The sequence below is a fragment of the Podarcis vaucheri genome (assembly GCF_965113315.1).
Source record: "Podarcis vaucheri genome assembly, chromosome: 10".
NCBI classification, from domain to species: Eukaryota; Metazoa; Chordata; class Lepidosauria; order Squamata; family Lacertidae; genus Podarcis; species Podarcis vaucheri.
The window spans coordinates 34,027,698-34,043,822 of NC_138748.1; the positions used below are offsets into that span (position 1 = coordinate 34,027,698).

The 16,125-nt window shown below is 40.5% G+C and overlaps 1 protein-coding gene across 2 annotated transcripts in view; it reads right to left on the bottom strand.

Annotated features, from left to right (window-relative positions):
- Positions 1-422: 422 nt before the first annotated feature.
- The window catches only part of LIN7A (lin-7 homolog A, crumbs cell polarity complex component), a 40,211-nt gene continuing 24,508 nt past the window's right edge, over positions 423-16,125 (bottom strand). For both annotated transcript variants that reach the window (XM_082241394.1, XM_082241395.1), the window contains 5 exons: positions 11,509-11,580; positions 7,502-7,711; positions 6,386-6,592; positions 2,982-5,269; positions 423-2,833 (listed from right to left, as the gene is read on the bottom strand). In XM_082241394.1, the coding sequence (XP_082097520.1) occupies positions 6,386-6,592; positions 7,502-7,711; positions 11,509-11,580 (489 nt within the window). In that variant the 3' untranslated portion in view covers positions 423-2,833; positions 2,982-5,269. The remainder of the gene's footprint in view (positions 2,834-2,981; positions 5,270-6,385; positions 6,593-7,501; positions 7,712-11,508; positions 11,581-16,125) is intronic.

Genomic DNA, 16,125 nt, shown 5'->3' on the forward strand with positions numbered 1-16,125 from the left:
TCCAGCAGCAGGGATCTGGGCTCAAAAGTAGAATGAGGATGCATAGCAAGTACATATACATAATCTTAAAAGCTCCGTATCAAAAAGCTGCAAGACGCACATCTTTTAAAGCTCTAGTCTCTGCAATTTTCATCCTCTTGCTTCTTTCTTCTCAGTGGGGTCCATGATGCCAAAGGAACCATTACTTGGGTTCTTGCAGATCTGTGATGCCCTGTTCCTCCTAGTCCTAGCATGTGGTTAGAAAAATGGGTGAACTATTGGTGACTTGTGGAAGTCAGCTGGTCATTCACCACACCTCAGCCATGCGATTTATCAGCAGAGAATGCGGAACACCAGCAGAGACACCAGACACTTCCTGCTCCCAGCAGAACTTCCTCTTCCAGAGTCTCTGGTTGACAGAAAAAAACTCCTCTCCCACATAGTTCAAAGTAACAAAGTGTTTATTGTCTCCAGATACAAGACAAAGCTAAACACTACTATCTACTATATACAGTTATTCTGGTCTTTGAAGTAGAGATACAAATGTATAGAGTGATCGGCTAATGCTATCACCATGCTAGCTAATGCCGCTGTGTAAAACCTACCCAAATCTCTCAGTCAGACCATGGCAGCAAACAGGAATAGTATAACCATCTCTACATTCTTGCGAAGGGTGAATGACCCAGCAAGTCATGCCCTTGACCTTACTGGTGTTGCTATGGTAACCCAGTGAGCCTGGCACTCTTCTCTTAGAACATCCAGAGGTGGGAGATATGCTCCTCAATGCATGAGACCAAGCACTGTGCAATCTAATACATCGTTCACATTGCACCAACATGAACTGCAGATTCTTATAACTCTCCTTGTAAAGAGGCATATCAGTGGATTCTACTTCTACATTCACAGTTTAAAAACTTTCCTATGCAGCATATGGCTCTGCAGCCACAGTCTAAATGCCTCTGCATGTCACATTAATAGTAAACTGGAACAGGAAACAAACATTCTGTGTAAATAATTTATTAAACCATAAGATCCAAATTGTGTTGATATTCACTATTGAAATATGAGTGACAATCTACTTATGCAATATATCCTTATGCACTGTCATTTTATCAAAATCTTTATTTTTCTGGTGGAGTTTGACAACAACGTATGCTAAATATATAACAACATTTTACAGGGTTGGCTATAACTGAGGTTTGTATTAACATAATACAGAATGTGTGGAAGGTGAAAACAGCTTCTGTACACTCAATTCTGACATAAACCCTTAAGCAATATCATTTTTAAGAAGCTAGATATTTCATAACACACATCACATTTGGTAAACACAACAAACTAAAACCCAAATATAAAATTCCACGTTTAAAGTTGGATGGCACAGGGCTAATGTAGTTGCACTGTCCTGGTTCCAGACATCACTGAAACAATACTAAAAACACAATTCCACACAATTATGTTTTATCTCATATTTTCAAAAGCCATGATCCTAAATCTCATGTGTTTTGTGTCAAAGAGCCATGGCCATAACTTTAATTTGGCCTTAGAAGTACTTTTCGCAAATTATTTTCAAAAATCTTTGCACAAAGCACCACCCGACTTCTTACAAAGAGGAAGGTTTATGTGTGTTCATCGAAACCCATCTAAGCTCTGGCTAATTCCTATGGCTGTTCTTCTTTAAGGATGTTTTTCATAGCCATGACAATTCTAGGACCGACTTCTAGAAATTATTCCCAAGCAAAACGACATCCTTAGCAACCTTTCAACATGACTATTATTCAAATGGTTCTGAAACGGCATGTAAATTTTAACTGACGTTTTAATTTGATTACTTGCAACTAATTCACATGAATTGCACACATTATAAATTATCCTGATGACAGCAGGTGTCGGCACGTCTTTTTATATTCTTGGGTCTGAGATTGGTTTGTTACGATGCCAGCATTTGAAATCAGTGGTTGAGTACTTGCTTCGCATGCGTAAGGTCCCATAAATCCCTGATGTTTCTGGTTAAAGACTATTTTGTAACCAGGTTGAGAAAGAGCCCTGCATGAGACCTGTGGGGGTTAGGGTTAATTGAAAAAGATCAAGATGGGTTGACTTCATGGCTAAGGCATGAGGATGTGATATCCTTTCCTAACCACCAGTAGCAATAGACTGGGCTGCACATGTAGTAGAATGGAGTGGTTAAATCCTGAGCTGGTAGAATGGACTGTATAACTCAGAAGATCTTATTTTTGAATGCTACTCCAAAGAAGAAAAAAAAAGGGGGGGGAGACTCATTGCAAGTAAAAAAAATAATCCAGTATGTTAATAATAAAGTCTGCTGTGCTGGAAACCCAAATGAAGGGAATTGCAGGGGAGCATTCAAAAATATGATGTATCACAAGCAGTTTGAAAGCCAGGAATGTCCCCAAACATTTTGTTGTGTGAGGTGAAGGACCAGGTGGCAGCTCTCCCTACAGCACAGACAGAAGCCAATTGAATTGGTTGATGAATTAACTTCAACGCTAGTGACAGGACAGCGGCCACCACCACACAAGAGGGCAGTGCGGGGGGGGGGGGCAGGGCAGGCCTCATGGCAATATAGCTCTATCCCTCATCAATTTGCCACCATTCCTGACATATGTTGCCTAAGGCAGCCACCTCACTCTGCCCATTAGTAGGACCAACCCTGCTGAGGGGCCAACCTAGAAGACACACCAATCACATAATGAGCAATTTTGTGAATGGCTTTGTAAAAGTGGCAGGTGTGGATTGGAACCTTGCCATGGGGCAACAGGGCTCTTTGGTGCCAACGGAATATTCTCTTCCAATGCAAATAGCAGGCACTGGGTTCCAATTCCAACTGGGACTTAGAATCATAGAATCATAGAGTTGGAATAGACCACAAGGGCCATCGAGTCCAACCCCCTGCCAAGCAGGAAACACCATCAGAGCACTCCTGACATATGGTTGTCAAGCCTCTGCTTAAAGACCTCCAAAGAAGGAGACTCCACCACACTTGCAGATGAGGCAAAGGGTTAAAGCCCCTTACTGTTCTCACCTGGATAACCAACCTCATTTTTACTGCATGTGTAGATCAGACCTATGTTGAACAAGTCAAACAAATCCTAATATTATTTTAGCAATCCTTTGTGCCTCTTTGGGGAAGCCTGCCTTCCCACTATGGGATAATAATAATGCTCAAGGTTTGTATAGCACTTTCAAGTGTCCATTGTGCTTCGTGTGCACTAACTTATCTAGTTGTAATGCTTACAACAACCCTGTAAGGTAAGTCAGCATTGTTATCCCCCATATAGTAGGGGGGCGACTGAGATTGAAAGGGAGAGTGAGTTGCCCAAGGCCACCTAGTGAGTTTGTAGCAAAACATGAGATTTGTAGCTCAGTTTCTCAGCCACCTGGCTATGCCAGCTTTCTTGACTAAGTATTTGGGTGTATTAAATCCAAAAACATAAACAAAATAAAGAATATATCTGAAAAATAGAGAAAATACTGATACCCTGTTTTATCTATTTTTTCCCCAAAAGAATTTTTTGTCTCATTAACATTATCTTAAAACATTTGTAATATATAATAAGTACAGATCCTACCTCTGGAACACATACATTCTGACAATATATATATGTTGGGGATATATATCTATAGATATAGATTTATTTATTATATCATATCATATATATCTTATAAATATACTGTAAACATTATAGATTTCTGAATAATTATAGCTATAATACTAGCAATATCTATATTTAAAAATACAGTTCAAGGGTCCTCTAGTCTTACTACTTACAGAAGACAGAATTAAACCTGCTGAACAGAATTTATGAATACACCAAGAGTAAAAATGCTTTTACAAATAAAATTCTGTATAAACTAGGGCTGTTGTTTGATTAAAAGAAAGTTTAGTTGATTAATCCACTGATAAAAATCTGCCCAAATTGTTTATTATTATTATTTATTCTGTATAGGGTATGAAGTGCAACAGTACACATGTCTACTCAGAAAGAAGCCTATTGAATTCAATGGGGCTTATTCCAAGGTACGTGGTAGAGTAAGCTGCTACTCCAAGGTACCTAGGAGTAAGCTGCATAGAACTCAGTGGGGCTTACTCTTAGTAGACACATACAGCATTGTACTGTTAAGGTTACATAGTTCCAAATGAGTTCAAAACTATAGTATTGAAGAAGAAAAATTCCTCCATTGTTTTTAGATGATGCAAGCATGTGGTGGAGCAAGCATGATCTCAGAAGAACCATTACTTCCTACGAGGTGGAAGAGGAAAGTGCCCCCCATGGATTTATAACCACTTGCATTAAAAATAATAATTAACCATCAAATAGAAAACAAAAATTAATCAGGAGCATCTCTTTCATCAAGTAGCAATATTTTGATTTAGATCCATTGATTAATCAACTCAACACTGCAGCCACAGTATAAATATTGTAATAACTCCCAGGAAGGAAAAAAAGTAGAGAACTAGATTACAAACTGGATTTCAGATCAAAGCACCTGTACAAGATTGTGAAGTGAAGATGTTTTGCAAGATGCAAGAAGGGCTTTTGTAAGTGGTAACATTTTACAACTGATGCCATTTCTCCCTGAATTTGTAATGTCTTGGGGCCACAGGCCTCAATTCAGATAGGGAGATTTGTACATTTAAAAGGTGGTCTTCCTCACATGTATCACTTACTGGCTTAGGAACCGTGGACACAAAAGGGGTGGCATTCAATTGTCAGCACCCAAATGTCAGCACATTGCTTTCAGTGTGCAGTCTAGAGCACTTTCCATCTACATTCTGAATCAACTAGTTCTGATCCTTTTAAAAGCATGGCTTAGGTTAGATAGGACCAGAAATACTGGACAGTTGTTATTCTCAGCAGTGGCCCCATCTTGCATCCATCTGATAAATTCCCACTGAAGTATCACTGTAAAGCAAGCAGGATTGGACCATTGACACATTCATTCATTCATTCATTCATTCACTACTAAAACTCTCAATTTTACAGAGTGTTCTTTTTCTTTTTAAAAAAGCCTTACCACACGGAACAGGAGTCAAAGAAACCTTTCATCCTAGGACTTCAGAACACCGAAAAACCTTTTTTGGAAGGATTTCACTATGTTATTGACCTGCCAAGCAATTCTTATGGCAGCCTTTCACAGTTTGCTGGTGAATGCAGCTGTTGTATTGTCATTGCTGCTGCTCTTTTACTGCATGTTGGAATTCAAAATACAGCTTTGCTGCTAAATTGTTGGATTCTTGGTTTGGAATTTCTTCTTCGAGGACGATCTATAATTAAACAACAACAACAGAAATATTGAGGAATTAACCAACATCTGTCCCTTCTGTCTATTTCCTTCATTACTCTTTTTCATCTACCATATACGTAGCCACCAGGGAGTCACTACACTGGTGTTGCCCAGCGTTAATATCATGCAGCCATTAGTAGCCCTAGCAACTAAGGGCCAGTCAATTGGTCCAGCAACCAAATGATAAATGTAGTCTGCTCTTTTTTGCTTTGTGTTTGGATCTGTAGAGAATGGTGGGGCAGTTCTGTTCACATGAACTCTAGGTGGTCATGCCGTCTCTGCCTACTGAAGGTAAAAGGGGATGGACAAGGTGTCGGGATGGACAAGGATGGCACAGTGCAAATGCACCAGTGGGAGAACTGGATTGGTTCTGCCATTGCATTTGCAACCTTGCCCCTCTCCATCTATGTCTCAGTTAGCAGCAGGGATGTGACCACCCAGAGGTCAGGTGAATGTTGCCAGCCCACCATGCTGCCTACTACTGGTCTTAATTGTAAAGAGTTTCCATACAACTGCAATTGTGCAATGGAGCCAACAGATACAAAAACTGTATTGAGACCAGGTGTCCTGCAGAGGAATCCTATTCCTTGTGCAGGTGATGGAGCAGCTATGGATCCAGCTCTGGTCTGCTCTACCCCACATCAGGGTCCAACACTTGATGTCATCGGTGGGAACACTGCTGGAGATAGCTGCTCAACCACTGTGCTTTTTAGAGGGTGCAGTAAGCCAGCCAACAGAGGTCAACGACCAGACACTGCCTCGTAACTCCCTCCAGCAGCACAGGTCAGGGGTTAGGCGTGATCTGGTATTTCTATATGATTCAGTTCATATTCCTGAATTTTGAACTTGAGCCTAACAACTATATTTGAGAATTCTGCATAAAATCTAAGTTATGAAATAATCCCCTGCTGCTCTATTATCAATCAACACTGAGCAAGGATTTTAGGGTATGGCATGTCAAAGCAAATTATGTATTAGCACCTAAACCCAAATTGTTAAAGCAGGGCTTGCGAAACTACAAGCAGGCTATGGATCACGACATGCCAAAAGTCTTTTCTAACGGTAGGCTAAAAGCAAGACCATCGGATTCTCTCACCTACGACATATGGTTTTGTTGTGCGTTCTGCTGCTGCTGCTGAATTAGCAACTGCTGCTGTTGTCTGCGCCGTGCTGTCCTTAGCTTCTCAAAGCGAGCCTCCATCTCATCCAACACTTTGGGAGTGTAGCGCACCACTAGCTTGACACTGTCCTTAGCGGCCTTCAGGAGCTCCACAGCTTTTTCGTGGTGCTCTCCTTCCACGCTCTGATTACAAAAGGAAAGAATAGTGAAAAACCACATATTGCAAGAGGTGAGTTTCTATTAAGGACTTGGGTTTGGAAGGCAATACCTGAACTTCTTACCCCTGGCTGCTGGAAAGTGTCCAAGGGAGAGTGAAAGGCAAGAAAGCAGAACCCAGGATCAGGGCAGAAAACACAGTTCCAGCAGCTTAATAAAGCCCTAAAGTCTTTTAGCTTTTTGCAGTTGGTGCAAGAATTATATTAAATATGCAGTTGGCTTGTATTGATGCACCTACTGCAGGGATGAATTCTCAGATAACTGGCACATACAGATTTACTGCACCCCAAAACACCCTTCTAAAATCAATATATGGCTACACAAAATCTCCACTTTGCAATTTTTGTATCTGAAATGTCACATTATGACTGCCTGTTGTTTTGCTTTGTTTTTTTTTTAATTATCACTGACTTGCAAACTATTCCTAATATTGCATATCATAACAGCAGCTTTTTGTAACAACACAACAAATGTTTGCAATTCCACACTGGACCCATCAAGACTCAAGAGCTACATATAATGGTTTGTATCCAGATTTCACTCCAACCTGTGGGAGCATCCCCTCAGTGGAACTCATGGGACACTCCCATTGACAGACCAATAGGAGACAGCTTTTGTCTGTTCCTTCCTCCCACTACAACCTCTAGGACCATCTTCCACAGTTCCTGAGGATTAGGTGACTCTCTGAAGCAGTGTAGGGAGAGGGAAATGGCAAAAGTCTTCCATGGATGGAAGGAGCATTTCCATCCGTAGACGGTGATGTCTGGACACAGCCCACAGTATTTCCAGCTATGACTTCTTACTTGCAGCATGGGAGCTGAAGCTCCTTCAAAAAGCACAGTTCATAAAAAAATAACAATTAACGTGTTCACATACCACTCCATTAACAGAAAGTAACTGGTCTCCCCGTTTGAGTCCTCCATGCCTCTCAGCTACTCCTCCAGGAATTATGCGAGAAATATAAATAGGAGAATTTTGTTCTTTTCCTCCCATTACATTAAAGCCAAGGCCTTCATCAGTCTTTGGCAGTTCTACCACTCGAGGGTGAGAATGGCCTTCACTAGCTGCAAAGGCAGCAACTGTTGCCTAGAAGAAAACACATCTCTTCAGCATATAGCGAGTACAATGAAAAGCACTGGTGCTGACTTTGTTTAAAATATTAATTTGCATGAAACAGTATTTGCAATTCCTTAATTTTAAGCAAATATTCCACAATTCTTCTGAATACGAAGTATTGATGTGGAGCATTTAGTACAGAATTGCCCAAGGCCTCCAAGCACAGTTATGTGCCAACATCATTGGTATTAGGACTGGCGTGCATGAATCCCAAGTTTGGAGTTTCACATGTGCTCAGAGGCTCACATGGAGTTCCTGCACATTTGGGAATCTCTGTTTTCATAAACGCAACCCATGCACATGAAGCAAATATGAAAATCAGTTCTGTGCACGACTTGGAGAAGTTTTTCTGGGCAGAGGAATGCCGTGATTTCGGTAAAGTTTCTAAATCTATAAGCAGTTTTCTATGTTCTCTAGAATGTGACCTCCCTATGAAACCTGAATAATAATAATAATAATAATAATAATAATAATAATAATAATAATAATTTATAATTTATACCCCGCCCATCTGGCTTGGCTTCCCCACTCTGGGCGGCTTCCAACAAAATATTAAAAATATATTAAAACACCAGTCATTAAAAACTTCCCTAAACAGGGCTGCCTTCAGATGTCTTCTAAAAGTCAGATAGTTGTTTATTTCCTTGACATCTGATGGGAGGGTGTTCCACAAGGCGGGCACCACTACCGAGATGGCCCTCTACCTGGTTCCCTGTAACTTTGCTTCTCACAGTGAGGGAACCACCAGAAAGCCCTCAGAGCTGGACCTCAGTGTCTGGGCAGAATGATGGGGGTGGAGACACTCCTTCAGGTATACTGGGCCAAGGCCGTTTAGGGCTTTAAAGGTCAGCACCAACACTCTAAATTGTTATTTAAATTAAATTTTTATAATGCAAACTCTTTCTGCTGTGAATAATGATAATAAAAAGTAAGCTTTGCCAGACTACAAAAAAGGGAGTCCCCCCCTTAAATAGATTAAAAATGTATTTTCATAGTAACATTTAAAAATGTTTTAACAGGTTTGATTAACAACTGAAAGCTCTGCAGGGCAGAGTGGAACACTCTGTCACAAGAGACAAGGGCCCTGCAGGACTTGACATCTTTCCGCAGGGCCTGCAAGACAGAGCTGTTCCACCAGGCCTTTGGTTAGGGCACAGCCTGACTCCCTCCTTTGGCAATCTTTACAATACTTTAGTTTATGGTTGCCATCAATTTTGATTTTAATTAATTCTTATGATGTTTTTATAATGTTGCACTATTTTAGTGTTGTTAGCCGCCCTGAGCCCGGCTTCGGCTGGGGAGGGCGGGATATAAATAAAATTTATTATTATTATTATTATTATTATTATTATTATTATTATTATTATGCACACACTGAGCTTCATGCTAGCAGGGGCAGGCATGCAACATCCCTCAGCAGCAAAGTGGAATCTGTATACCATAGTCTTTACATGCGAAGTGGAGCCACTGGACTCTGGCAATGGTAAGGAGTGGAAGAAAAAATACTTTAATTAGGGGAGTTTAGTTTAAATAACTGTGTCAAATAAATTTAGGACTCCTGAAATTAAAACAGTTGCTGAAATTAAAGCAGTAGGAAACTAGGATTGCATTGCTTAAAAAACCCCAACAACGTTTAGAAGTATACCTTAATTCTCAAAATAAACCAAATTGCATTGTGGAAACAGACATTTTCCCACCAGCAACTGTTTTTCAAAGTGTTTTGTATGTTTCTTTGGCATGTTAAAATGCAGGAAAGAAGCTAGCTAAAGTTTAACACTTTAAGGGCTTCATTCATTTCCATAGGAGAGATATACACTAGAATCCTATATTTGCATATTCAGAAGTAAGTCCTATTGAGGCTTAGCCTCAGGCAAGTGGCTATAGAATGTTGGCCCCAAGCACATACATAACTCTTCTATTGAAATAAATGATGCTAGAAAGTGCTTAACTTCTGCTGGAATGATGCCCACGGTTCCTAAAGGTCCTATGAGAGATTGTTCTATTAGGGATGTTTAATGGATGGAACTAGGTAACATGAGTATGAGACCTTAGTTACATATGCAACATGTGTTATCATGCAAAAATTGTAACCATGCACACATTAAATGTCAAACATAAATGCACAAGATAATGCAATGCAGACAGCCCAGAAAAAACCAGGAAATATTGTGATATTGAAACATTGCTCTACAATTCTGCTGTTCTAAATGAATAAGAAATGAGAATGGCAAACCTGGAGAGTTTTTCACCTTTAACTGTACTTTTCTATCCACAGCAGAAATAATATAGAACACACCTTTCTTGGATAAGTAGTTACAAAGCTCAAGCTCAAACCACTCTTGGATATGTGCAATGTTCCAGAAGCTGATAACATAATGGAGGAATTTTATTTAGACCTACCTTTAGCTTATTAAAGTTAAAAAGTACTGCATGGCTCAGAATGGTGTGTTTTTAACTCTCTAATAATATAAAACACATTATTTTAATGGTTTTAATGATACATTTAAAACAATGTTTTCCCTACATCAAACTTTGGCTTTCCTCCATTTCAAATCAACAGGATTCTTTCACCGGAATTGTGGAAAGAACATTAGCATTAATTGCTTTGATTTGCAAAGAGCAGTGTTCTTAGGTTTGTGTGCATATGCTTTGTAAAAGTTCTACAGTTTTCTTAGTTTTCTTTCCCCTGCCTCACTCATGCAGAGAAAATTCATTCAAGTTTTATCAGTGTTATAAGGCAGAATCTATTCCATGAGGAAATGTGTATTTTATTGCAAACGTTTATTCCCTGCACGATGTGAACACAAAAGTACATTTCAGATTTAGTTACAAAAGCAATGGGATGGATTGGATAAAATGCTAAACCACAGTTTAGCATTGCAAGGATGATTCTAGCCTCCCAGTGGGCTTGCACATGCCCCTCCTACGCAGAATTCCTGAGTAGTTATGAAGCTTTTACTTCTGCTTTGATTAACCTCAGGTTATTGTGTAATATGAAGCCACACAAACTGTGGTTAATCTTAACTATGGTTGGTAGAAACAAGCTAACTTCAAACCATAGTATATTAACTTAACTTGCTTATCTGAACCCCATTTCACGTTTTAGATGGCATGCCAAACTTTGGTAAATCAAAGATGGAAGAAAAAACTTCCAATCTCCTTGGAGTTGCACCAGATGGGAGAAGAAGGAAGCTTGGGAAAAGCGAAGTTTCTTGTACTGCTAAAACCAATGGTTTAGTGTTGCAACTGAACACAGCCATTATTTCTCTTGATGCTGGGCACATACAAAGATTTGTAAGGATGCTTCCTGAAATTTCATCATAAGGCTCTGTTTTTCTGTTGAGGAAATATGTGTTCAGCATCTCTGAAAGTGAGAACCTTTACTGTCCTAAAGGCTGGCCTGTGCCATACTATGAAGAAAAAAAAATGTTACAGGAGAGCTTAGCTAAAGAAGCGCAAATGGCCAGTACATTGTTCTATGCAATGAAATAGTAGATTTGACCTGAAGCTGGCTCCCCGCTCCCCACACTGCAAGCCTCTTTATTCTGGAAAGCATTCTCTTTTCTTAAGCTACAGAAGCAGCAGCACAAAGGTTGAATTTGCCATTATAGTTGTTACCTGGAAAGTAGCACTGGTTCTAGACTCTGGGCTGCCACTGATGTCTAAATTTTCTTACAGTCTACACACGAATACCTGAAACATACACGCGCACAGTCAATTACTGGGGCATCTTAGGAGTGTATATTTTAAAGCTGCAAGCACCCTACCTTTGCTGTTGCCCTTGCGCGGAATTCGGGGCAGCCATTAACGTTTATGGTTTCATGCATATATTGATATACCTGAAGCGGAAAAAACAAACAGAAGCAAAACGAATCATCGAGTGTTTCTCCGCAAGTCAAAAGCTCTGAATACAATTTAGTGCTTATTTGCCTGGCCAGGTTTTTTTTTTTTTTTTTTGTACTTCTCATGTCATAGTACAATGCTACCTCCAACAGTGTTTTTGTACTACAGTAGTACCTCGGGTTAAGTACTTAATTCATTCCGGAGGTCCGTTCTTAACCTGAAACTGTTCTTAACCTGAAGCACTACTTTAGCTAATGGAGCCTCCTGCTGCCGCCACGCCGCCAGAGCACGATTTCTGTTCTTATCCTGAAGCAAAGTTCTTAACCTGAAGCACTATTTCTGGGTTAGTGGAGTCTGTAACCTGAAGCGTATGTAACCCGAGGTACCACTGTATTGATTTAATAATCCATATGCCTCCCCTCAAGGCTGTTGGAAGCATATTGCCATATTCCAAGCACTCAGACAACTATATTTGATACACAGGGGATATGTAACACTTCCTCAGATTGCCATACATGGAACACTTGAGTGGGCCTGGGTCCCCATAATCATGTAAATGGGTGCATTTCATCCTTCACTCTTTATATATTTCTTGTAAAAAAACATGAGCGTTGCACTGGCGTGCACAAAGCAAACACATCTGCCTTATGAAGTGTAGAGCCCTCTTTAATTAAAAAACAAACAAACCACTTTTACATTCAACTGTTAGGAGCATGTGCCAGGAGCAGGTCAGCAATAAATCACACGGCATCAATGAATTAATTCTTCCTTCAAGGAAACAAGGTTGACTCAGGAGGCCATGCCTAGTGAGCACAGCAACTTGTCCTGGTAGATCCTGCCCCTATGAGACAGTTGTGGGGGCTGAAGGTCCCCACCGTCCCACAGTTCCCTAAGTCTCCTCCTCGCCTGTGTCCTTCCCAAGCAATCTGATATTCCATTGTCATGTCTCTCTTCATACTGGGTCCTGGGAGACCAGGGGGGAGGGGAAATGGTTGCAGCATGAGTGGGAGACCCCCCTGGCTTCTTCACCAGCCTGACTCATCTCTGCTTCTTGCCCCCCATCCTCTTCATTCTCTGCTTCTGTGCTGCTCTCTGCCACAGTCTCTTCCTGCTAACCAAACCCTGTTACCTCTTCAGCTTCTGACACCTTCTCCACCCACCCTGCTCCCTCTGACCACTCGTCCCACCACCCATCCCCTGGCTCTAAGTCCATGACATTAATACAAACAGACACACACACACGTTTTGCCTTTCTTTTTGTCAAGAAGTTGAACTTGTTAGCAATGTGTACTCCAGAAGTAAGACACCAACAAGAACTAAGAACAAAACACTACTTTTCTTGATTTCTTTTTTTCACACAGAACTACTAAGAAGATAGGCCCTTTTAGTGTGCTTTAATTATTTAACACCAATCAAAAAATAGGTTGCGTTGTTGACTTTCTTGGGGATTTTTTCAAAGTTTTGGTGAGAGTGTTCTTTTCTGCTGCAGAACTGACCAGTGAAACTTTCAATAAATGCAACACTGCCATTAAGATACTTTGGACTAAGTTGTCAATTCAGACTTTGGTACTTTTAATGAAGATATAGATGAAGATGTTGACAGTATGCAGAGGCTGTGAAAAAGACAAACTCCATGTGTGGACTCCCCCCCCCCACTTTGTTTTTTTATAATAATATTTATTCCTTTTACAACAATTTAAACACTTACAGAAAAGACAAAGAAAAAACAGTACATTACAATACAAAAACACTACATAAAAATTAACAAAACAGAACAAAAACAATTTAAAAACACATCAAAAGAGAAGGAAGGGGAAAAAAGAAACTTCCAATATCTTATCTTTCTTTTACATATTTCCACGGACTCCTCACACCTCCCTTTTTGTATTCCACTTCTATTAATTATTTCAGCAATTCCTTTCCATCTTCCCTTGTTTTCTATCCTATAATTATCTTAACACATTTTAACCTTATTTTCCTTTAATACTCTATTAATCTATTTATACTTAATTCCTTATAACATTTCTACTGAAGCCATATAACTTCATTCCAACATTCTTCTAACATTCATTAATTTTACAATATTTCTATAAATAATCTTTAAACTTTTCCCAGTCTTCTTCCACCGACTCTTCTCCCTGGTCTCGGATCTTGCCAGTCTTTTCCGCCAATTCCATCTAGTCCATCAACTTCATCCGCCATTATCCAACACTTCAGTGCTTCCAAGAGACAACCATTCTCTCAGCCAGCAAAAAGCAGATGGTTCACAACAAAGTTTAGGGGGCTGGCAGGGCAGGTCCACCTCCTTCTTTAGCATCCGTCAATATCTTAAATTTTACTCGAGGCTTCCTGCCCTGCCAAACAAATCCAAAAACATCCCTCTGCCACCTCCTGAAACAATCCATCCCATCCAAAACTTGCACTATTTGGAACAAAAGCATCCCCGGCAACACAGCAACCCTCATCCCCACCACAACAGCTCGGCCCAACAATAGCAACTTCAGATTTGTCCACATTTCCCAATCCCCCTTCTCTTCAATCCAACGTCCTTCACAGTTACCCTTAAATAAATTCACATTTTTGGCGGTCATACTGACCCCCAAAAGCCTCTCTTTCTCAACCGATATTAGTCCTGTCTCCTCCTGAAGCTCTGTCAAGCTTTCCTTTCCCAATTCAGCTAGGGCTCCGGTCCTCAAATTCATCTGTTTTTCTTTAAGTTCCATCATAACAGATGTCACATCGAGTTGCCTTTGAATGGATGGGGCTCTCTCACACTCCAGTTGTATTGTTTTACATTCAGCAGCAAGGGTTTTCTCCCTGACTTCATCCGCAGTTTGCCGTGTCAAGGTAAATTCCTGTATCAATCTCTGGATGGTTTCTGTGTTGGTGTTCACCTTTTGTCCCAGATTGTCTGTTTTCCTGTGAAGCTGTTCCAGCGAATCGTTTATTTTCACTAATGCGACCACTAAGGCCTCTTCTGTCGACATTTCATCTGTTTTTTCCTTTCCATTTACCATAACACTTGAGAGATTCAAGGTCAATCTCAGAGTCTCACAATTTTTATCTTGCAGCTGGAAGTCCCCCTAGCCCAACTCTTATAAAGTAACCAATTTCAGAGACTTCCACTAGGAGCAAACAGTTTCTATTTATAATAGTCAACAATGTCCCCTTTAAACGCAACTCATACAATCCAAAGTTAGTTTCAGATTTCAGTTACTTTTTACTCCTTTTTAGAAGCAGCCGAAGACAATAGAAACAATGTATTTCTCTTACTTTGCTAGCTGTCAAGGAACGTTCTAAGTGCTGTCAATGAACATTCCAAAACGTCAGTCCTACTGGCAGCCCGTTTCCAGGGTCAGAGTGGCAGTATTTTAACTCCCTTCACTCTCTCCTGCAGGCATACTCAGTCCACAACTCCCCCCCCTCTTCTCCTGCCTCCAAGGGGGGTTTTATGCTCTTTATCGATGGAAATTTAGACTTTTACAAAAGGCTTTCCAAGACTTCAGCCTACAGCCTCCTTGCCTCAGTCTGTTTACAAATAGGGAAGGCGGACTTCCTGTTTTGAACCTCCCCGTTTCGATGCCAAATTAAACGTTTAAAATCCGATTCTCCCGTCTCAGCTCTACTCACGGGTAATTACTTTGGAGTCAAATTGTCCACAGGAAAAAGTCAATGCTCTCCGGCAACAGTTATGCGGCTTCGCTCCGTGGAAGAAGCAGACAATTCGAAGCACCGCGCCGCTCACCCCACGTCACTCTGGATCCCCGAAACCGGGTTTCCCCGCCGAATCCCACGTTCACAGGCTTCTCCCGCCTGTGATTTTTACGGGTCTCCGCCTTCGCCATGGCAGCCAGACCCAAATTTCCACGGAGCAGATTCCTCCCGGTCAGAGGAAATCCGCCATTACCGGAGGCACCAACCCGGAAGTCCCCCCCCCACTTTGGTCTTGGCACAACCGCAAAGAGAATTTTCTTTTTTTAAAAAAATGTTTACTACATAATCTAGGCATGAAGTTGGCACATAACGAATGACATTGCTTGAAGCCCTAAGCATGGTCCCTGTTCTATACCCAACAGAGCACAGGATCAGACTCTTTGAATATTTGCAAACTTCTACATTCTTATACAGCGGAACTGCACTCAAACAAGTTGTAGCAAAAATGCTTAGTGCACTGAAGATACCTACTGGCATATTTATTAAATTTGAAATTGTAGTCCTGTGGCTCTAATCAAATACTAAATCATCAAGACATCCTTAATCATCTCAGGTCTAATTTAATGTACCATGACTTATTGATGTGATAAATAATCAAGTTATAATTGCTTTCACTTGAATACTCACTCTAAGTGAAAAATGTCAATGTTTAAATAATGTAAGAGGCCATCAATTAATTTCAGAGTCTGCTTGATATTACGCTGTGCTGCTCAATAGCAATAAACACAAAGTGGGTACTATGTTTGCAGTACTAGTGTGGAGGGACATATCTTTCTGTTTCTGCTCTGGGATCCAGTAGTGGTTTTTTTTTATACTGGGACAATAGC